This window comes from Bos taurus, chromosome 22, assembly GCF_002263795.3.
Source record: "Bos taurus isolate L1 Dominette 01449 registration number 42190680 breed Hereford chromosome 22, ARS-UCD2.0, whole genome shotgun sequence".
Taxonomy (NCBI): Eukaryota; Metazoa; Chordata; class Mammalia; order Artiodactyla; family Bovidae; genus Bos; species Bos taurus.
The window spans coordinates 7,730,550-7,753,958 of NC_037349.1; the positions used below are offsets into that span (position 1 = coordinate 7,730,550).

The following is a 23,409-nucleotide window of genomic DNA, read 5'->3' on the forward strand; positions in this document are numbered from 1 at the left end:
TTCAATCCCTGGATCAGGAAGATCCCTTGTAGGAGGGAATGGCATACCCACTAGAGTATTCTTGCCTGGAGAATCCCATGGACAGGGGAGCCTGGCAGGCTAAAATGCAGGGGGTGGCAGAGAGTCTGACGTGACTGAATGAGGTTCACTCACTCCAAAAATATCAGATTCACTTTCTTTGTGCATGCTCAGTCATGTCCGACTCTTTGTGACCCCACGGACTGTAGCCCACCAGACTCCTCTGTCCATGGGATTCTCCAGGCAAGAACACTCGAGTAGGTAGCCATTCCTTCTTAGAGGGGATCTTCCCAACCCATGGATTAAATCTGCGTTTCCTGCCTTACAGGCAGATTCTTCACCACTGTGCTACCTGGGAAGCTCTCACACATTCTTAAGGAAAAAAAATACTGGGAGACTGGGGCTGCACTCAGGGCTAGCTGGTCAGGATGGTTTGCAAAAAGCAACACTCTGGGCACTTTCTACCCCGAGTTACAGGCCGACTCCTCCTATACTGATCCCATTTCTGAAAGCCTATTAATGCATTTCTCCCATTTACCAGATCCACAGCTACATATTAACAGCAGATAGATTTTAGAGGTGTCAGATACACAGCTTCCCTGGTGGCTCAGCTGGTAAAGAATCCATCTACAACGCAGGAGACCTGGGTTCGATCCCTGGGTTGGGAAGATCCCTTGAAGAAGGGAAAGGTTACCCACTCCAGTATTCTGGCCTAGAGAATTCCATGGACTGTATAGTCCATGGGGTCGAACAGAGTTGGACACGACTGAGCGACTTTCACTTTCAAATGCACAGCAGGTGCTCAAACATTTACTAGGTAAATAATGATAATCAGAACCAGATTCATAGAGACCAATCTGGAAAAAAAATTGTAACCTAAAAACCAACTCACTTCTGAAGTTTTCGGAGTATGTAAAATTGAGGGGTCTGTGATGTTAATTCTATAATCATGCTGTTTTTCAGCTTGTCTTCGGTGAACTTCTTCATTCAGTTAGATGAGTACTAGTACCCAGTCAGGTGCCAGTCTCCACTGGCATCCCATGTTCCAGCTAAACCAAGCTGTGTAACGATGGCCAGTTGGGTAGATACAAAAGGCATGTTCAGTCTGGAAAGCGGATACAGTATTACAACTGTGTAAGAAAAGGAAAACTTTTGAACTAAAACCACGGAAAGAAAAGCTATATCCAAGTTCTGTTTTTTTTTTTTTTGATTGTGAGAATGCACAGATTTGGGGGGAGAAGATCTTTTATGGGAATTTTAAGAGAGAATGAATTTTTTTTTTACCTTTATCAAACAAACCATGGTTTAAAAAGTTCTAGTGATACACCCTAATGCTACTTACTGCACATATTGCCCTAGCATTGCCTTGCTCTTTGGCTTCCCTCTGTTGTTCCGGTTCTGTAACCCCAGTAAGTCTCAGACCCATTTAGCTCTAGACAAAGTTTACGCCTCACCTCTTCTAGGAAGCCTTCTGTGATTACACCTTATGTGCACCGTCACCCCCATTCCCTACCTCCCATCAACACCTTGTGTGATATTCTCTACAAGAGCACTAACCACACTACATCATGGTTATCTGCTCTACTTTGGGTCAGTGAAGGCAAACACTCAGCTATCTTTTGCATGAATGAATGTAGGTAAATCTGAGATACTGAAATGCTTACACATATAAAGATTTCTTGTATTTTCTTGTTTTACTTTTGATTACTATTACATGAATAATTTAAACCCAGCTAGAATAATTTAGACACAGCTATTTAAGTAACTAGGAAATCTTTAAATAAGTGATATCTTTCTACATTTGGCAATTTCATAGTAAAGACATCTATAAAGTTACCTAGTATGAAATAATGAGAGATGTGCCATAGATGTAGCTATTTGTTACAGGAATATTCAGCAAAGGTCTACAACCCAGGATTATGCTGCACACATACCAAGGAATATTTCGCTGTCATGAGACATCATCCTATAGAAAAACAAATAGAGAATATATTCAAAATGTCATGTTAAAATACATGCACAGAACACATGCATTCAAAACCTTAGTTTTGAAATCTAAACTTTTCATTCTCTGGTTAATAAAACTTAATATTCCTTTTTGGAGAAGGAAATGGCAACATACTCCAGTGTTGTTGCTTGGAGAACCCCATGGACAGAGGAGCCTGGTGGGTTACAGTCCATGGGGTTGCAAAGAGTCGGACACGACTGAGTGACTAACACAACAACAAGTTCCTTTATCATTTTCAGCATTAAGTCAAATGGATTATTTTAGCAATCCAATCCACAAAAGAGCAACACAGATCATCTCAAGTGGTGCTATTAAGAGGTAATTTCTTTTGCAAATTTTCCAAATATTCCACAATAGCCATGGACAACTTTTTAACTGACAAGGTTTTTTAAAGCTTAACTCTGGACCTTGCATTTGTATGGCTATAAAACTATACTGATTAACTACAATAAAATGAACTAAAACAATACAGGAAGCAAAGATGTCAAAGGTTAAGAAAAAAAAAAAACAACCCTTATGGGGGGGAGGGATAAATTAGGAGTTTGGGATTAGCAGATAAAAACTATTATTTATAAAATATTATACACACACACACACACCCCCATATAGCACAGGGAACTATATTCAATATCCTATAATAACTTATAATGAAACAGAATATGGTAAAGAATATGTATGTATAACTTAGCACTTTGCTGTACACCAGAATCTTACACAACACTGTAAATCATCTATACTTCAATAAAAAATGTTTCAGAAAAAAAAAACACCTCATATATTATGGAGTAATATTACCAATTCTCGTTTCTTTTTACTGTAAATGTTATTCTAAATTAACAATAATAAGAAACACTTGAATTTACAAATAGATCTGGCCTGAAGATTTTAGCTTTTTAATGTTAGACATAACTTGGTAAAAAGTTGTTTTGACCTAAGTTTCTAATAAAATATGAAGGAATAGAGTGCATTTACTCCAAATCTGAAACCTCAAATTCAAACCATATCTTACTTGAAAATGTCAAAAGTCTATTAAAGATTTTGAAAACCCACAAGAAACAAACATGTTTTAAAACATGGAATTACATGCTTTTTTAATTGGTTTTCAGCAGCGTGGGTAAATGAATGACACTGATGCTTAGGGGAGAAAAGTAGAAAGAAAAAAAAATTAACCAGTAGCTTTTTATCACCATTCTTTAATAGCTGACATCTTAAGATGTTTCTGAAATGAACAAATTAAAGGTATTGTAAATAGCAATCTGAATAGTCAACAGTAACTTTCTTATAGTCTTATCAACTGAAATAATAGAACTTTAAACGTGACTTAGCTTTCTACCTTGTCACATTAAACCATAATCTTCTGTTACCCATTCATTTCTTGAGTGCCTGCCTTTACGCGCCAGGTGTGTGATCTAAGTTTTCAAGTAGAGTTACTATTCAGGTTATGTCACTCTATTTACTTGTCAACAGTAGTTAGAGCAGGACCTTAAAGAGGTCAAAATTAAATTAATATTTCGATCCAAAATGATTGTAAAACATACCAAGGTCATGAAACAAAACATTACTGAGACAAGTTCAATGCTTAAAATACTCTTTCAAGGATAAGCGATAATATATACATGCATTTAGAGATATATACATTGGATTGTGGTCGCTACTCTTGACAAATCTTCTCTTCAGATGCACTTACAAATTCATGATAACACCACTGATATAGGACTTTCTAAAAGCTTTTAAAATCCTAGTTAGGAGATAAGTGACTTGCCACACAGTAAGACAGAAAAACAACTGATATACATTGTTAATTTTTTCAAGTAATGTTATGTACAGTTTTATTGCCAGTATATGCACAACAGTAAGCATAGAACTATAAATACACAATGTAATTAACAGTAGAAAACAAAATTGTTACAGGTAAGGGGGGGGGTGATGTAGAGAAACTATTTTCCTGCTGCTAGAACAAAAACAAAGGAAGGTAAAAGCCTATGACAAATCATCCATTCAGTACTCTTGTCTTAAATTCTTTACATACATTTCTACATTTTTTTTTCAATTAAACAAAGAAAGTACAGATAACTCTGTTAACAATAGCAAATTGCTTCCCTAATAGCCATTTGCCTTTCCAGTCAAATTCACTTTATGTTAAGATCAAAAAAAAAAAGTCAAGGTAAGAAATCATTAGTATCCTGGTTCCATATGATCTAATCTGCCTTTCACCAAAAACCGGTAATTTTTTAAAGTTGGCTGCACATGAAAATAAGAGGTGTAGCAAAAGGTGATTAAAAAATTTGCTAAAAAGTAACAGAAAATCACCCTTTTAGTAGTTTTCCAAAAGACACTATATAGGCAGCAGCTCAGTTAAAAGTATTAGCCCTGAAGAGGTAGAGAATTTGAGCCCATTACATGAAGATAATAATAGCCTCGGCACCATCTTCTCTCTCATCAGGATCAATGTTTTCAAGTAAGACAATTTCATGGCAAAAGGAAACCAGGTTCCACCATATAAAGAGAAGGTGCTGGTCGACTCCCATTCGCGATCATTAGTTTGTTCGTTAAATGAGAAACAGAAGACGGTCAAGGACACACATGCACTTGCTTTCTTTTTGTCTGTTTCCATTATCAAGTTTATTCATAAGTGAATTTGATATCAATAAATAAAAAAGCATCATTCACAACCAAGATAAACAAACCAAAAAACCCTGCAATGAAACCTTCTACTTGAATAAGTAACAAGAAAAACACAGGCTGATGATTTGGTGCAGCTTTCTTAAGGGATCAGAGAGGGGACATGGTTTTAAATAAACGTGGCAAGGTCAACAACCAACAAATGATACCAGCTTTACAGAATTGGCTGGTTCTGTAAAGTTTCTTTGAGGTCTTAGTTTTAAACTACAGATCACCCCAAAGAAGTTGCAACTAACGACACGTATCACCATCACACCAACAGGGTCCAGCTGGAGTTCAAATCAGTCCTGCTTTGTTTCACATCATTTCAGTATTTCTAGCATAGGACATGATACGGAACAAAACTTAAAGTAGCAATAAAAATACTATTCTGCATTTGAATAAAGGCCAAAAAAAAAATGTTTTAGACTGTTAAACTTTAAAGCTTTAAGCATTCCTGTTTAACCAGCATTAAAAAAAAAAAATTATACAATTGTAACACTGGCAAAGGTTAATGGGAAGACAAAGAAGTACAAACGTGTGAAATGATGAGTTAGATTAAAAATTACTTTGTATTGATCAACTGATGTTAATACTGCTTCTTCTTGAATTTGGAACAACTATTGTAAAAGTTACATGCAGACTGAGGATAGTCCTCTGTTACGGAAAATACAAAACAAAACAAAAAACTAAAACTGGGAAACAGTGGTAAGTTTCAAAAGATGTATCTGAAAATTTCCTTTCATTGATGAGGGTGGTCTGTCTGTCCTTTCTTTGAGAGACCTGGTTCACTTCTGTCAGCTTCACTAACTTTGTCCGGAAACGTCAGTAGTGGGGTCAACTCCTCCAGAACCTGTCTGTGCACGTTTGATGTACAGATTCAGTAGCTTCATCTGCAGATTCAAGCCAAACACATGTCATTTGAGCAAGCTGCTCTAAATTATCCTGAGATGCTCATTAAAAAAAATTATACACATATGCAAGCTTCAGGAGGTATTTTAGACTGAGGAGTTATTATAATGCACTAGTTATTGTTGATAATTAAGAATTAAAAAAAAATTTAAGTCTTAGTTTTGTTCATGACTGAGTATTGTAGCATGCCTTTTCAAAAACTGTTAAAGTGATTAACATATAACACTTAAAGAAGTCACCATTAGGACAAAAATGGTAAACATTTGAGCATTATGTGCTATACAATATGCTGCCTTACATTCTATCTTTTTATCTTCACAACATTTTAGAGATGAGGAAATTGAGATTCAGGATGTACCATCCCTGCCGAAGGTCAAAAGGGTAGAGAGCAGTGGGCCAGGAGATGAAATTAGGCTCTTGGGTTCCAGCACCGAAGATCGCAGACAACTATGTCATTACTCTCCTAACAGGAATGTTTTTGATTTCTCTGTCATTTTGCAGTCTGTACTGTATGAGATCATATTTTTATAGTTTGGAATCAAAGCACATACAATTCTGTTTTTTACTTTTTGTTTTTTTAACCAAATGTCATTCTCAAATATTTTTCCCACCTTCTTATTGTCTTCACATGCAACATTACTACTGGCTGCCTAGTATGCTGATAAAGTGATGAATTTTAATTCTTCTACAGATAACTTTGGCTTATCAGGACCTAACTTTACACAAAACTCAGAAAACTTTTTCCTCTGAAAACCACGCAGTTGTTCAAAATTTTCTTTTCTTAACATTTACGCTTTGATCCAATGGTTTAACCCAGCATCCATGGCATTCAGTGGCTCACTGAACCCTCTGAAACTAGGTGTAAAATTTTCTGGATAAGTTTATTTTTCTTGAGATGCGATTATACCCAAAGCTCAAAGTGGTCTGTAATATAGAAAAGGTTAGGAATCACTGCTTTAATCTATCTATAACTTGTATAGATTTTAATGTAAGGTATACATTTGAGTTCTTTTTCCTTTATATGTATTTCTTATTCCCTTTTGCTACTTAGAAAATAATTTTGATTATAGTAATTACAATTGTTAGGATTTGTGGAAACTTTTTAAATGAAGGTGAGTGTCCTGCTAACTGGTTCATAAACCATAATTCAACAATCATAGTTTATCCTCACCCTTTAGAACAGATTTAAGGTTTTGATGATACCAAAGAAATGAAGAAAACAAGACCGATGTTTTTTACATCTTAAGGACTAATTGTAAAATTTATTTTAACATATCAAATAAAAATTAAACATTTATGGTGACCATAGTAAGAGCAGAAAGAGAATGAGAACAAATATTTGATTATTGTAATTCATAGGGGAGAATTTAAAAAATGTTCTAGTGTTCCATAATTTGGTACATATAAATCCATGAATATATAACCACACTTTATTCTGTTTTTCTCTTTTTTTCGGCTGCACTATGTGGCGTGTGGGATCTTCGGCCCCCAACCAGGGAGAGAACCTTGTCCCCCTACAGTGGAAGCACAGACCCTTAACCACAGGACATCCAGGGAATTTCCAACTGCTACTTATTCTTTTCCCCTTTTTCTATTTATTTTTAAACAGTCATAGGGTAAGAATTGAGTGTAAGAGTGGGAAGAGTGAGCTGGTGATCAGGAACAACCAGAAGCAGTAGACATTTTTTTCACAGCAATCTACCAACTATCCTACAAACCGCTGACTTCACTTGAGTGACAGACGGGAAAGTACAGATAGCTAAACTGCAAAGGGTAAGAGGACTTAGGCTGGACGCTTAAAGCCTAATTAAAAGTCAAGTAACAAATTAGCCTTCAACACACATCAAGAAGTACATTTTGAAGAGCGCCCCATGGCCACCATCTTTAGGAGAAAGCAGCCCTACTTACTTTACTGCCAGTGAGCTGACTGAGATGTGGTTTTAGTTCATCACCAATTACTGCATGAACAGCCACCAGGCAGAAGACACAAGCTTTCCGAACACTGCTTTCCGAATTATCATAACCCTGGGAAGAAATCCTTGTTAGTACTCCTGCAGGATCTGAGAAAAGCACCATGGCACAGAAACAGAACTACAACTCAGAGAGAAGATGTTAAGCGTGCTGACGAGAGAGTTTTACTGACTGGGTGAAGTTAACTTCTCACCTTTTCAGGCAGAGACGTCCCTTTCCCTCCTCCCTTTCCCCTTGAGCACTCCCACTCCACTGTCAGCCTTTTTTATCAGGGTCTTTCTTATTTAGCCTGGTGAGCTACAATCTCTGGCTCTGAGGCCACCCCAGTGCCTGCAAAAGTCTCTGAACTAACCTTTCTAAAGCCTTCAGCTTTAGGGTATTTAGCAGCTCCTCACTAATGAATAAAACCTAACCTCTCTGGCCTAGCAGTCAGGGTACTCCTCTAATCCAGGCTGAATTAAATTAACATCTGGCCCATCCCTACCATTACTCTAAGTTATTTATCCAACAAACATTTATTCATGTCCACTACTGTATGTGTGACACACACCAATTATGTATATTCTGTTCTTAGCACCAAAGCACAGATAAAGAAGGAAGACATTTGGATCTTATCTTCAAGGACCTCACAACTTAGTAGCTGCAGCTTAGAACAGAGTCACAAAGCTAATACTATAGATGCACAAAGAAACGAATGATGGCATCTTACACACACACTATTTAATACTAGTCATTAAAATTATACTATAGCACAGTATTTATTAGAATGGAATAGTAAAAGGTTCCATTCTATGGAAAAGGTTCATAGTCTTTGATTAACTTAAGCAAAGCATGTCACAAAATAAGATCCCGTTTTTGTTAAAGAGTTTTTATATGTATGGGTTTGTATGCATAGACAAAACCACATTAAATGCTCCGTTACCACACTAAACAGTTAAGTTTTATGTTATGTGTATACTACCCCCCAACCCCTACACACACACACACACACACAGAGCTAGCTATCGGAAGTCTTTTGCTCTGAACACCCCAAGACAGCAGGAAGCTTGGTCATGACACTGGCCAAGTACCTAAAATAACTGAATCCCCAGTGTATCAACACAGCTTCTTTCTCCAAGTTTTACTGCTTACCTGTATTAGGCCTGGCATGATCTCTGGCAAAAGCAGGTTAAGCGTTTCCTTGGACACTCTCTCGATTACTTTTGTTTGCATTTTGATGGCAGCCAGGTTGATGGGGTAGTCTGCAGTCTGGATGATGGGACACAGCACTTTGATGCACTGCTCCGGGCTGATGGAAGTGGCCAACACTGATGCGGCCTCCTCAGCAGATCTCACCACCTAGGACAGAGGGCAATACTGAGCAGGGAAGTGATTCTGTAAAATGTGTGCTGTGTCCTGGGTGTGCACATTTCATGAAATACATAATACAACGTGGGATCTGGAGTTTTCTTTGAAAACATGAAAGTAACTAAACGGATACATGGGGCTTTATTATATCATTCTTCCTTCTTCTGTGTTCTCTCTCTTTTTAAAAAATAAACAGCATGTATTTATTGGGTTACATTTTTGTTCAGTGCTGTAATATAGAAGGTTTGGCGATACCAAAAAGCAATTTCTGTGCCTGCAATCAAAAGGTTTCTATATATAAAAATATATGAATTTTGTGAGTTTGGGGACTATGTCTTTATTTTTCTGTACTCTCTTAATGCTGGCTTGGTTTAATGATTAAAGCAGTTTGAACACGATATTGTGGTCGAGTTCTGCAGGGGAGCGGAGGCTCTGTCCACCTAGACTACCCTGTCACTGGAGTCCTCAGATCAGCCATGCTGAGACCCTGCTCACTGTTAGGACCCTCAACTCCAGGATGGCTTGTGCCCCTTTTATCACATTATTACAGAATAAAATAAAAGTCATTTCATTAATATGTTATCAAATTAACAATTTATTTCCCCTACTGTTTATAAAGATTACTGCTTCTGTGGCTATTTTTGGTATTGTCTCACTTATGCTCTCAACCTGAGAGGTTTAGAAAGGAAAAATGGAAAATACACTGGAAATCAGAAGCTGCTGTTGTTTAGCTGCTACATTGTGTCTCACTCTTGCGGCTCCATAGACTGTAGCCCACCAGGCTCTTCTGTCCATGGGATTTCCCAGGCAAGAATACTGGAGTGGGTTGCCATTTCCTACTGCAGGGGATCTTCCCAACCCAAGGATCAAACCCATGTTTCCTGCATTGGCAGGCAGGTTCTTTACCACTGAGTCACCAGGGAAGCCCCTGGGAAGTCAGTAGACCAAGGGCTAATTTTGGCTGTAATAGCTTAAGGATATCAATTTTATCTTTTGTAAAAATTGGTATGCTGCCGGCCTTATTTGGCTCAGAAGGTGGATAACTAAACTACAAATATTACATAGTTTTTTTTTTTTTTTAAGGCTTCAGTAAGATGCCACAGATGTACCACTCAAACACCAGCTGGATTTTTTAAAACTGGATTAAAAAGCCAGGTAGATTTAAAAGTTATGGCACATAATACCACAAGATTCAGTCATAGCTTCTGAAAGGTGAATAACTCAGATGGTTTTGATTTCTTCATAGCATCATCAAGATTTTCTTATTGTCATGTATGTGAAATGTGTTGTTTCAGTGTGGTTTTAGCTGCATTTCCCTAAAGATGAATGAGGCTGAGAATCTTTTCATGTGCTTATTGGCAACTTGTATATCTTCTTTTAAAGAAGTGTCAACTGGTCCTCTGCTCACTTAAAATTGAGTTATTTATCTTTTGATTGTTGAGGTATGAGGGTTCTTCATATATTATGGCTGTTATCAGACATGATTTACAAAAACGTTCTCCTATGTTGTGGGCTGTCTTTTTACTTTCTTGAGAGTGTCTTTTAAAGCACAAAGGTTTTTAATTTTGATAAAAGTTCAATTTACACCTTTTCCCTTGTTATCTCTGCTTTTGGCATTATACCTAATCCAAGGTAACAAAGTTTGATACCTATGCTTTCTTCTGAGAGTTTTACAGTTTTGGTTCTTGTACTAAGCTTTAACCCATTCTGTCTCATTGCTGTTTTAACTTTCTTTTTTTTTTTTTGACTTGGCTTTTGCTTATGTCTTAGAGACACCTAATGCTCTCTCTTAGAACTGCAGTCCCTATTTGAAACTGGCTTTTCTAATTATTTCTAAGATTTTAATAAAAGTCCTTATGATTGTCTCATCAATGCCATTGGTTATGGTGGGGATATCTGAACAATGAAGTAATGAGACAGATTTATAGGACTTTTTCAGGAAAGCTGTCCTCAGTGTTTTATTGAGTAAACTCTTTTAACAGATACTTAGCTCCTAAAGGCAATTTACCACTTTAAAATAACAATAATTATTTCCACTAGTTATTAAAAAAAGAAATCCTATTGGTAAATGGAAAGTGAAGTTACGACTGGTAAACTCTAAGTGGAAATCTAAAAGTGAATGAAAGGAGAAAATAAAATCAGATAAATTATATCCTGGAGTTAGCCTATTTGGGATAAAATGCCATGATATCAACATTACTAATTTAACAGAAAAGAACATATTTTTGTCTTTCAATTAGATACTACCTTGAACATGAAGCAGTCATAAAGAAAATGCTTGCCAAGGGCACTTTCCAAACACATTTATGTTTCATACAATAATATCAAAAGTACTGAGAACAAAATAATACTTTAACTGTTAGATAACTCACCTCCTTATGAGGGTCTTTATGTGCTTCCAGTGTTTTCATGACAGTCAATTCTGCATAGTTTTTAAATCTTGCTGGTTGATGCCTTAGGATTTCTCTTAAAACCTTCAAAGCCAAAGCCCGGATTGTAGGCTATAAAGAAACATTTTAATGTTGTAATGCAAGAAAAGTTATGACCAACCTAGACAGCATAGTAAAAAGCAGAGACATTACTTTGCCAACAAAGGTCTGTCTAGTCAAAGCTATGGTTTTTCCAGTGGTCATGAATGGATGTGAGAGTTGGAGTATAAAGAAAGCTGAGCGCCAAAGAATTGATACTTTTGAACTGTGGTGCTGGAGAATGCTCTTGAGAGTCCCTTGGACTGCAAGGAGATCCAACCAGCCCATCCTAAAGGAAATCAGTCCTGAATACTCATTGGAAGGACTGATGCTGAAGCTGAAGCTCCAATACTTTGGCCAGCTGATGTGAAGAACTGACTCATTGGAAAAGACTCTGATGCTGGGAAAGACTGAAGGCAGGAGGAGAAGGGAACGACAGAGGATGAGATGGTTGCATGACATCACCGACTCAATGGACATGAGTTTGAGTGGACTCTGGCAGTTGGTGATGGACAGGGAGGCCTGGCGTGCTGCAGTCCATGGGGTCGCAAAGAGTCACACATGACTCAGTGACTGAACTGAATGCAAGGGTCTTAATATAGGTTGAAGGAACGGTAGAGAACTGCATAAAATATGTGGTATATTACATAATCAAGCTTTCACATCTCCAGCTGAAAACTACACTTCTCAAAGATACGAAGAACCACTAGCTCTATTAAAAAAAAATTTTTACTTCTGAACAATTGATTCAAATATGCAAAAAAAAGTTGCACATTTGAATAAAAATTTGTCAGCAACGTTTTTCCTGTGGTTAATTGCTCAAAATCATTGATCTACTTGGTTGAGAAGAAAAAGTATTTTATGGCAAAAATTTCATGCACACTGAAGCAGCAGCAAAGACTCATTTCCCCAAATGCCAAATATGTGTAGTGTTTGATTAATAGGCAATGACAGGCAACCCAAGACACAAAAACAGGCTATTGTTTATATGTTCTGCTACTTACCTCTTTATCCCCAAGGGTTTCAAGCAATAAAAGTAATATCGTTTTGAAGTGTTCATCCCAAACACTGAAAGATTCTTCCTGTGTCAGTTTCATGAGTTCATACAGGGCGATTTTTCTTTCTTCTACACGTTCATTATGGTTAGACAACTCTTTCAACAACTCTGCAACCAGGTCAGAATGGTCTAGGGAAAGATCTGTCATATGGACATGATGTTAATTCTGTGACTTTAGACGGCAACTTTCACAAGGATGGGGATGATAACTTTATAACATCATGAGACACAGACAGAAAGTTGGTTATAAAAACAGCAAAGAACAATGACTAAGATTGTTTTCCATTTGTCATCCCCAGAACCTCAATGCTAGCTTAAAACTGTTTATGATAAAAATTCATGAGAGAGAGAACTGTATAATGAACCCCCAATCATATTATGAACCCCTATCACCCAGACTTAAAGACTAAGATTTTACCATTCTTACATCATCTTTGCCCCCACCCCCACTTATTTTTCTCAAGTATTTCTAGCAAATCCCAAATGTATCATTTCATCCTTACTCACTTCAGCATGCATTTCTATGTTGTCATGCCAAGAGGCTCACAGGGTTTGGGTACTCCATTTTTAGCGATACCAATAGTGATCACTGGATTTAACCAGTAACAACTTGATCCCACCATTGTAAAGTTCTCTGTCTGTCAATCTCTGAATTAAAGATTTCACTTACTGAAGGGGTTGAATTAATTATTTTATCAGGAGTTAAAAATGTGTTGTAATTTTTCTGAGCGTGAGTTTGTCAACTAGTGCTATTCTGATTACCCTGAAAAGGAGTTTAATATTTCCCTTTAAATTTCAGAGTCAAAAGTTTGGGCCCAGTGGTTACCGAAGAGTTTTCATTTGTTTCTGCTTTCTTTTTTAAAAGTGTAATTATGAACTCATTAATTTTCTGAATTTTAAGGACATGCTGGTTATTTTTCAACAGTCACCAGATAATGCTTTGAGTCATCTTTGTAGGAAAGACAATTCAATCCAAAAGTTCACTTCAGAACACTACAAAACACCAGAGTTCTTCCTAAATTCTTTTGATGATAAAATACATGATAAATTCAGGTTTTCAGGGACTTGGGCAGGCATCTGTGTGAGCAGAGCTTGTGCCGTAGATTCCGTTCCCTTCTAACCCCGTCTCCGGAATAAAATAACCACAGACCATGGTGCCTGAGCCTAGAAGGTCCACCTGGGTCACTGCCTCTCCAGGAAAGACGGCTGACACTGTGGAGCCGTATGCTCTGTGGCTCTGCTCGGCACGAGCATTCTGGTCTTCTGGAGAGGGTCAGAGCCAACAAAAGGAAAGGTTCAAGAGGAAACTGCACGTTTTCCTAAAGTGACCTGGAGGTTGTAGTCTGCCAGATGGCTCACTACTGGTCCGTAAAAATAGACACTACTGTGCACATCCTGCTGGCTGGTTAGCCACGGACCTAGAGATACCAATGACTTGACATTACAGATCTCAGGAAATCTACAACTACGGAAAGAAAAGCTCTATTTCACTTAAGAGGATTCAGAAATCTGAAGAAAGAAAACCAAGCTGAACTACCAGAACAGATGATTTTTTTCCCCCTTTTGGTTGCACCCCATAGCATGGAGATCTTAGCTCCTCAAACCAGGCGTTGAACCCTTGGCCCCACTCAGCATTGGAAGCGCCGAGTCTTAATCACTGAACCTCCACACAAGTTCCCAGATGACTTCTATTGGAATAAAACTAACAATGATAGGCAAGGGAAACTGAATCAAATAAAACGACAACACTTACCAACTATAAAAAAGGAAATGTGTTAGGACAACTTTCGTGGAACTATAGTAAGAGCACTAAGAACCTCTGATCCCCAAACACTCATATATGACAGCACAAAATGTGACTACTGAAATTATAACTAGAGGTAATCTGGAAAGAATGAGCACTGAGGAGAACCAAATTAGGATTTTGGAAAATTAAGAAGAATTTTTTAGGAATGCAAAGCAAAATCATGAAAAATATGAAATTTCAGTTCAAAGATCTTAATTTGGAGAATAAAAATAAACTTATAATAAATTCATCTGTTATAGACCAACATTAGAACAATGTTGCTGGTTTAACAAGAACTACTGCAGCAGGATAAATACATCTCTACAAACTCCTCAAGAATCACTCCTGAGAACTTACATTATCAGACTTTCAAAGATGTCAGAAAATCATTCTGATTAAGAGTGTATTTTATTTCAGCTGAATAAAGGGAAATCTCAAGAAAACGCTTTGTTTCAAAGGAACTCAGTTCTCTTCTTCATGAATATAGGCTTTGTAATTACTCTAGAAGATAATTAGAAATGATTTGTCACATATAATGGTCTGGACAGATGACTGACAGGAAAATAATTTCTGCCAAAGAAAGGACAAATTATTTATTGATAAAGTATAGTCAACTGTATTTCCTCTTCTAACACAGAAAGGCATTGTGGTTCTGTGAAAAGAACAGAGGCTCATGAGTCTCAGCAAGCCTCTCTCTCTCAGCCTTTGTGGGACAGGAGCACACTCTTAATTACTGTGGAGGCTGGGTTTTCTTATCAGTAGAACTGGAAAACGGCACCCACCTCCTAGGGTCAGAATGAGAATCTAGGTCTAAAACATGAGTTTCTCTTGAATAACAGTATTATCCTCACCAGAGATAGTATATATTCTGGAATATTACAGTCCCTGGTGAACTTTACGAAGGTCATAATTAGAACTGGCTATGAGTGAGTTTGACTTGTTATTTTGATAAATCTATCACTAATGTATGTATCTGTCTGTGACATGTACAGAAACATCTGAGTAAGAGAGATACTTAATAAGAGTATCTCAGAGTTTTAAAACAAATTTTCTTTCATAGAAACTCCCACTTGAAGAAAATAGTTATTTCCTAACAAAGGTCCATCTAGTCAAGGCTGTGGTTTTTCCAGTGGTCATGTATGGATGCAAGAGTTGGACTGTAAAGAAAGCTGAGCGCAGAAGAACTGATGCTTTTGAACTGTGGTGTTGGAGAAGACTCTTGAGAGTCCCTTGGACTGCAAAGAGATCCAACCAGTTCATCCTAAAGATCAGTCCTGGATGTTCTTTGGAAGGACTGATGTTGAAGCTGAAACTCCAATACTTTGGTCACCTCATGCGAAGAACTGACTCACTGGAAAGAGCCTGAGGCTGGGAAAGACTGAGGGCAGGAGAAGAAGGGGACGACAGAGAATGAGATGGTTAGATGGCATCACCAACTCAATGGACATGGGTCTGGGTGGACTCCAGGAGTTGGTGATGGACAGGGAGGCCTGGCGTGCTGCGGTTCATGGGGTCGCAGAGAGTTGGACACGACTGAGTGACTGAACTGAACTGAACAAAAGTTTTAGATTGTAAAAACAAAAAGAAGAGGGGAAATTTTACCTGGGGCCAGGGTATAAAAGAAAAGTCAAAACAGCAAAAATGAGGTCAATATATTAAATAGGATAGTGTCAGCAACATTCACAATAATGTCAAACAAAGTCTTCACCTCAGATTTTAAAAAGAAAACAGACAATAAATGAAAATAACTGCTGCACAAAGCCTGGAGAAACTACTATTTTGGTTTAGTAGGAGGCTTATCCATCTTTGAAGAGTGTTTATTCAACATAAAAGGTCCGGCTTATGTTTCAGAAGTCAATCAAGTATTACACTGTGAAGAAATAATGTTCTCAAGTTCAGAACTATTCAACCCAGTTTAGGTTTCAGCTAATTTCCAAAGATATTTTCCTTTAACAAATAGGAAACAGATGATCTTTAGTAAAGGAGAAGAAAATTAGAGTAGGGGGTGATCTTGCTACGCTGTCACAATTTTGGCTTTGTGATGTGATATTTGTGATATATCGAGTCTCTTTTAACATGAGAAGTTGGTAAAAACACAATTCCTCAATCTCATAAAATGAAGATATTTTTTCACTCATCAAAATTACGGGCCTGGGGACACATTCATGGTCAGAGTAAAGAGGGTTTCCACATGTGAGAAGGGGAAAGGCAGGCGTTTCAGAGTTCAGCCAGAATAGGAAGCGTGTCCCCATGTAGTGGCAACCAGGTGTGATCTGTCAAGAGCCCAAGCAGAAGAGCACTGGGTGTCAGTGTCCATGTGGAAGGGGGAGCCCAGCAGGGTGAGGCATGCGTGTGTGCAAGTGAGGAAGTGGTGGTCGGGATGGAGAACAGGTTGCACACAGGAGGGCTGATCAAATAAGTAAATGTACTAAAGATAATGGAAGTCAGGCTTCTCACAGGAGTTATCAGCATGTAAAGAGAGAAACTAAAATTAATCTCATGGTGCTAGACTGCAATTGGAGTTATTGGTACAAACATACAGCTTTTGACAGATACAGAAATAGATACATATCAATGCATACATACTCCTTAGCTCTAGTCACTTAGAGGAAGTATATAACAAGTGCCCAAACTTTAGTCTTAAAAGATCAGTTCCTATTAAAGGAAACCAAGGATTGATCCTTGGACAAATGGCTAGTTCCAGGACTGAAGTAAGGACAGTGTAAGATTATGCTGTGTCAGAATGTAAGGATGGGGACATGTTAAAAGGACACAAAGCCAGCTTAAATGGGATCCTGGTAGTCAAGTCAAGGACAACTTGAGCATCAAAATAAATAATGATAATTAAACATTATAACCCATTGAATACAATAGGAAATTATGTGTCTGTACGTAAATTATATGTCTATACTTATAAGAAGGTCATGTTGCATTTAGTCTTCACGTCTCCTTCAGTGTTCAGTCCTTTCTTGGCTTTCATGACCGTGGCACTTTTAAAAACTAAAGGCCAGTTATTTTGTAGCATTTCCCTCAATTAAGGTTTGTTTGATGTTTTCTTATGACCAGATTTAGATTATGTGCTCTTGGCATCAGTATCACAGAAGTGACAGTGCATCTGTTGACTAACACACGATTTCACTTTGCCCAAGGTTGGTGATATAACCTTGATTACTTAATTATGGTGCTGCTCCTAGGCTTCTCCACTGTGAAGTTACTCATTTTGTAATTAGTAGGGTTTTTTTTTTTTGGAGAGGTATTTTAAAACTGTAAATATCCTGTTTCTGATTTGTTGTTGTTGTTCATTCGTTCAGTGGTATCCAACTTTTTGCAACCCCATGGACTGAGCACGCCAGGCTTCCCTGTTCTTTACCATCTCCCAGAGTTTGCTCAAACTCATGTCCATTGAGTCGATGCTGCCATCCAACCATTTCATCCTCTGCTATTCCCTTCTCCTCCCGCCCTCAATCTTTCCCAGCACCAGGATCTTTTCTAGTGAGTTGGCTCTTCACAGCAGGTGGCCAAAATACTGGAGCTTCAGCTTTAGCATCAGTCCTTCCAATGAATATTCAGGGTTGATTTTCTTTAGGGTTGATGGGGTTTGATCCTTCTCAAGGAGGAACTGTATTCACAACTTTTAAACTTTTGCCTGTTTTGAAATAATACTTAAAAAAAAAAGCAACCCTACACATAGACACACACATAGATGGGCAATGAAGCAGCTGTGACTGCTGTGCATAAATAATATAAAAACAATTAAGTTGTTAAAGCTAGGTCTCAATCACCAGGCTGCTGGTATGACTCAGGGATCCAAGGGCACTTTGCTGCTATGTCCAGTTTATTCACACACTCCTGTTATGCTGCTATTGTGACTAAACCTCAACAGCATAGTCAACTACATATGATAGATTAAAACACACCGAAGTGCATAATGGTCACAATTTTATAGATTCTTATGTAATTTAGGGAATTTGGTATATTGTCATAATTTTGCCTTTGTGATATTTGTGATATATTCAGTCACTTAATATGACATGTTGATAAAAACATGATTCATCGACTGCATTAGTAAAGAAATACAGAAGTGAAGAGATCTTTCTACTCTTCAAAATCAGAAAAATTAAAAAACAAAATTGAAAGCTAATTTTTCAGTCTTCCTAACAATTAAAGAAAGGCTCATTAGGATAACCTATTTTATACCTATCATAATGATAAAACATAAAAACACTTAAACATTCTGGGTTGCTAAGGAAATCAGTACTACTTAAACTGGCCATGTGTTTTGAGTTGGTAACTGGTAGTAACTCTGAAAACTTAAGACTTACATATCCTTTAATTGAGCAATTCTATTTCTAGAATGCTCTTAAAATTATCTGTGTATGTGCACAAAAGTTTATGCAAAAATAAGTTCACTGACAGCAACACTGAGGGAATAAAGGAATACCAGAAACTATGAATACCTAATCATGAAATCATGAGGCAGTGTTGAGGGGGAGACTTTCAAGTTTACCTACATTTAATTACATATTACTAAAGATTACTTAAGCCTTTAGTTCAATAAAGAAGTAATGAATCACGTAATTTACAGAGGAAATATGCAATTCCTTATTATTAAAAACAAAGAAAATAAAAAAATACTATTTGCACTGTTTTACACTTTCTAATCAGTTTCTATACATCTTATCCAAACCTTACAGCATACTAAGGTCAGAAGGGCAGGTAAGATGGATCTCAAACCGTGACAAGTGAAGTGCAGGAAGGCCAACCAACCTCCCAGGTGAGGCAGCTTATTTCCTATATATTAAGAGCTTAGACCCAGACCTCCCTGGTGGCTCAGATGGTAAAGAATCTGCCTGCAATGCAGGAGACCTGGGTTCAATCCCTGGGTTGGGAAGATCCCCTGGAGAAAGAAATGGGAACGCACTCTAGTATTCTTGCTTGGAGAGTTCCATGGAAAAAGGAGCCTGGTGGGCTATATAGTCCACGGGGTAGCAGAGTCTGACATGACTGAGCGACTAACACACACACACACACACAGAGCTTAGACCTAAGCCAACTCCAAATCTTAATTGTACCTTTTCCCATATTCAATCCTTGATTAAAGAGTTTATAACTTCACACTAAAGAATGGGTATCCCTTTAAAGGGTTTTGTCACTCCGTATAAAAATTAATAACTAAATGAAAATGTAACTGGTTTCAGTTGTTCCTGGGAAAACTAAAGTTTTCTTGATTTCAAAGATGCTCTTAGGGGGATTAACCTTTTATTATGAAGAAGAAAACTACTGAACCAATAGAAATGAGCTCCTAGAAGATGGCAGAGAACATTCCCACCCTCAAAGATCCTTCCTTTTTAGGGAATTACACAAAAAGAACGCATATATTTCTTTTGCATCATTGATTACCAGTCCTCCGAACACAGATGGGACATACCATCAGGAAACTGGTCAGCATCATCATCAAACATGGCTTCCTTGAGGGCAGACTTGTTGAAGGGACTGATGCTATCTGAATAGTTATATGGATTATAGTCTCGAGAGCGTGGAGAGGAGTGAGCAGGCATTGAATGGAGCAGTGAAGCCTTATTATCAAGGGCTGTTTGGCTTGAGTCAGTAGCATCACCTCCTGCTCTTGGATCAGACATCCCAGGGCCGCCACACATCTATTAATGGGAAGAGGAATGAACAGCAAATTAAATCATTTCAAATGTCTGTTTGAAAGTCTAAAAAGGTATTTCCCTACTGCTTGAAAGGCTATTTTGAAAAGATAACAAAAACCAGCTGAAAAAATTAAGTCACAGAAATCCACATGATGATGAGCTAAAACTTACATTCAGAAAGTCAAAGTCTACTAGAAAAGATGTAAAGAAACCATAGCCGTAAGGGCAAATAAGAATCATGAAAGAATGCTGTCTCTAATGATTCCTACAGTTTCCTTATTAAGGGCGGGATCAAATATATACAATGTGATTAGCAAGTTTCTCTATGCCAGTAAAAGATCAAAACAACTTTCATTAGAAACACAGAACAAAAAGCTCCCAGATTTCATTATTAAGGTTGTAAATTCTACAATGACAATATGTCAATAAAGTATAAGAAAACTGAATTTAAAAAGGCCTACTTAAGGAACAAGAGGCCACACAGGACAGCATGACTTATGCAATGCTGCATGATGGAGTTTGGGCACATTAACATAACTTATCAAAATACCAATTACCACCATCAGTATCACCATTACCACCATACAGTGAGCAACCATGTGCTATGCCAGTGGCAAGGTGTTCTACAAATATTCTTTAAATATTTACTGTACACGTATTCCATGCCAGGCATCATTACCAGCATTGAGAATGTATTAGTTAACAAATGAGAGAATGCCGTCTGTCCTCATGAAGCTGACATTCTAGTCGAGGGACAGAGACATTAGAAAATGTCATGAGTGAGTTACATATGTGGTACAGTAGGAGGTGACTCTCCTATGGCAGGCAAGGGCAGTATTAAAGGGATCTGAGTGCCAAGGCTGCAGGTGAGTCAGTGTGGTTAGAGTAAGATTCACTGGGAAGCCATTGCAGCAAAGCTCTGGAGGAAACTGGCCATGGCTATCTGGAGTAAGAATGTTTAAGGCAGAGGGGGCAGCTAAGACAAAGGCACTGAGGCAAAAAGCATGCCCTGTACATTGAAGGAACAGCGAGGAGGCAAGTGGCTAGAGCAGAAAAGAGTAGTAGGGGATGAGGTTGGAGAGGTAACAAGGGAAAAAATTCTACTGTGTAGACTGCGGCTTGTATTTGAAGACAGACTAAACAGATTTCCTGATGGACTGAGTAGGGAGGGTGAGACACAGAGACAAGATGAGGACAACTGTGTGTCCAAGGTTTTTGGCTGAGCAACTAGCATTGTATCAACTGAGACAGAAAAGAACAGTTTGGGGGAAAGATCTGGAGTTCAAACAGGAAGCTAGATGTATGAATCTGGAACTCAGAAGAGGTCTGGGCTAGATGGAATCACATGATTTATTATACACATAATAATTTTTTAAGGTATGCAGTAACATCCCTATTTTCCTTAGGCAGACATGAGGTTTACAAATGATAATCTGACTAGTGAGTAAATGGCACACTCACTCCTGCCGGAATCCACTACTTGGCACTGCCCTTGCTACTCTAGGAGGGAAGTCTCAATCATGCAGTGATGCCTCCTTACCTCTTACTGCTACCACACTCAACTTGTGAGGCAGGGAACCTCAAATACGAGTAGTAAGCAGAGTTTTGGCATTCAGTTTTCTGGCCCATCTGCCATGTAGGCATGGGGAGAAAAACAATAGCAGGAAAGAAGTCAGGAGGCAGAGAAGGGGGCCCTTTAGAGATCTGCTAAAGTACTGCAGTGTTCTACAACTGTGCAAACACTGAGAAACCAAAGATTCCACAGGAAATGGTGGGATAGCTTGTTCTTAGAAAAGTCTAAGATGTCAGAGAAAAGTCGAAGTAGAGTAGAAATATCAACAGCTCTTTATATAGTGGCAGAAATAACAAACTGAACAATAATATTCACAATGTTAGAAAGATGAGTCATAACATTCTTAACTAAAACCACATAAACTGATGAAAATACCACCACACTGAACAGGAATTTTCAAAAAGTCTAAACACTTAATTTTGTCGATGTTCTGGTCCTCCGCTCTTTCATAACGCACGTGCTTTCATAACTACACTGGCTTTCGTCCTGGTTCTCAGCTGGACAAAGCCTGCTCCCATCTAAGTGTCTCTGTGCCTGCTATTTCCTTAATGGAATTCTCCTCTCCTAGATCTTGTATGGCTCTCTTTGGGTCTCAATGCAAATGTCATCTTTCCTACAGCACTAATCTCTATCCGAAACTCCACAAGGAACTTGAGGGCAGCATCTATCTATGCCTTGTAAATCTAAGACTCAGAACAGAGCCTGGAGCAAGGTAGGTACTCAGTTAATACTGAGCAATTGACTCCTGGAAGTTTATATCTGAAAGTGACAGAAAGAAAAGTTTAAAAACAAAATTAAACTCTTAATGAAAACGTGTAGAATGTAAGAATATTCAAATACTCACTGAATCGCCATCATCTTTTTTAGAATCTCTTTTCAATGGTTCATTCATATCTTCTTGACTACGGAAGCTGAAATTCTGAATTGCTTCAGTGACACCTCTAAGAGAGCTATAAATATCTTCAGAGTTCATATTTTCTGTGTCATAATCAAAAGCACTATGAAAAAGACAACAATTAATTTTTGTTTCTGTGTAGTTTTAAAATACAAATACATCTGAGGAAATGGCACAGGATATTTATAAAGACAGAGTTAGAGAATGCGTATGTTCTAAAGCATAATTAGCGAAACAAAACCTGACAGGTACAAACGGCTAAAGAGCATGTCCCCCTGTTTGCTCATCAAGGGCAGTTTATAGTGACTCTATAAGGCACAGCCCTTGACAACTGGTTTTTCTTTTCACCTTAAGAACTTTTTTTTACATTTTTAAACAGCTGAGAAAAAAATCAAAACACATTTCATGACACATGAAAATTATATAAAACTCAAGTTATGTGTGTGCGTGTGTGCGTGCTCAGTCGTCTCCAACTCTTTGCAACTCCATGGACTGTAGCTCGCCAGGCTCCTCTGTCCATGGAATTTTCCAGGCAAGAATACTGGAGTAGATTGCCATTTCCTCCTCCAGGGGATCTTCCCGAAATTATTTTGGAACATAGCAATGCTGATTTATTTAGCTATTGTCTATGGCTATTTCACACTACAGCAGCAGAGTTGAATAGACCTGACAATGACTACCCTGCTGGCAAAGTCTAAAATATTTACCATATGACTCTTTACAGAGTTTGCTAACCCCAGTGGGTACTGCTGGAAGAGGAGATTAACACATTTTACACAAATATGTAAGACAATTGAGAATTTTTAACATAGAATATAAGTGTTACTGATATGAATTCTTTTTTTTGGCCACATCATGAGGCATGTAGAATCTTACTTCCCTGACCCCAGGGATGGAACCAGTGCCCCCTGCAGTGGAAAGAGAGCCCGAAGCACTTGATTGCCAGGAAGTCCCACTGAAATATGAATTCTATAATCAGATTCTAAAATTCAACTCAGTCTGGAATTTAGCCATCATAATTATCACATATCATAGGCATGAAAAAATATGATGGTAAGT

General features: G+C 37.9%; 1 protein-coding gene across 37 annotated transcripts in view; it reads right to left on the reverse strand.

Moving 5' to 3' along the window:
• Positions 1 to 3,090: 3,090 nt before the first annotated feature.
• CLASP2 (cytoplasmic linker associated protein 2) overlaps positions 3,091 to 23,409 on the reverse strand; it is a 175,597-nt gene continuing 155,278 nt past the window's right edge. For 35 of the 37 annotated variants that reach the window (XM_059879719.1, XM_059879716.1, XM_059879729.1 and 32 more), the window contains 7 exons: positions 22,300 to 22,453; positions 19,657 to 19,885; positions 12,390 to 12,583; positions 11,290 to 11,418; positions 8,702 to 8,908; positions 7,508 to 7,624; positions 3,822 to 5,580 (listed from right to left, as the gene is read on the reverse strand). In XM_059879719.1, coding sequence (XP_059735702.1) covers positions 5,494 to 5,580; positions 7,508 to 7,624; positions 8,702 to 8,908; positions 11,290 to 11,418; positions 12,390 to 12,583; positions 19,657 to 19,885; positions 22,300 to 22,453 — 1,117 coding nt within the window. In that variant the 3' untranslated portion in view covers positions 3,822 to 5,493. Of the gene's footprint in view, positions 5,581 to 7,507; positions 7,625 to 8,701; positions 8,909 to 11,289; positions 11,419 to 12,389; positions 12,584 to 19,656; positions 19,886 to 22,299; positions 22,454 to 23,409 lie in introns of all 37 variants that reach the window. The other 2 variants (NM_001191201.3, XM_059879713.1) reach the window with 2 other exon arrangements.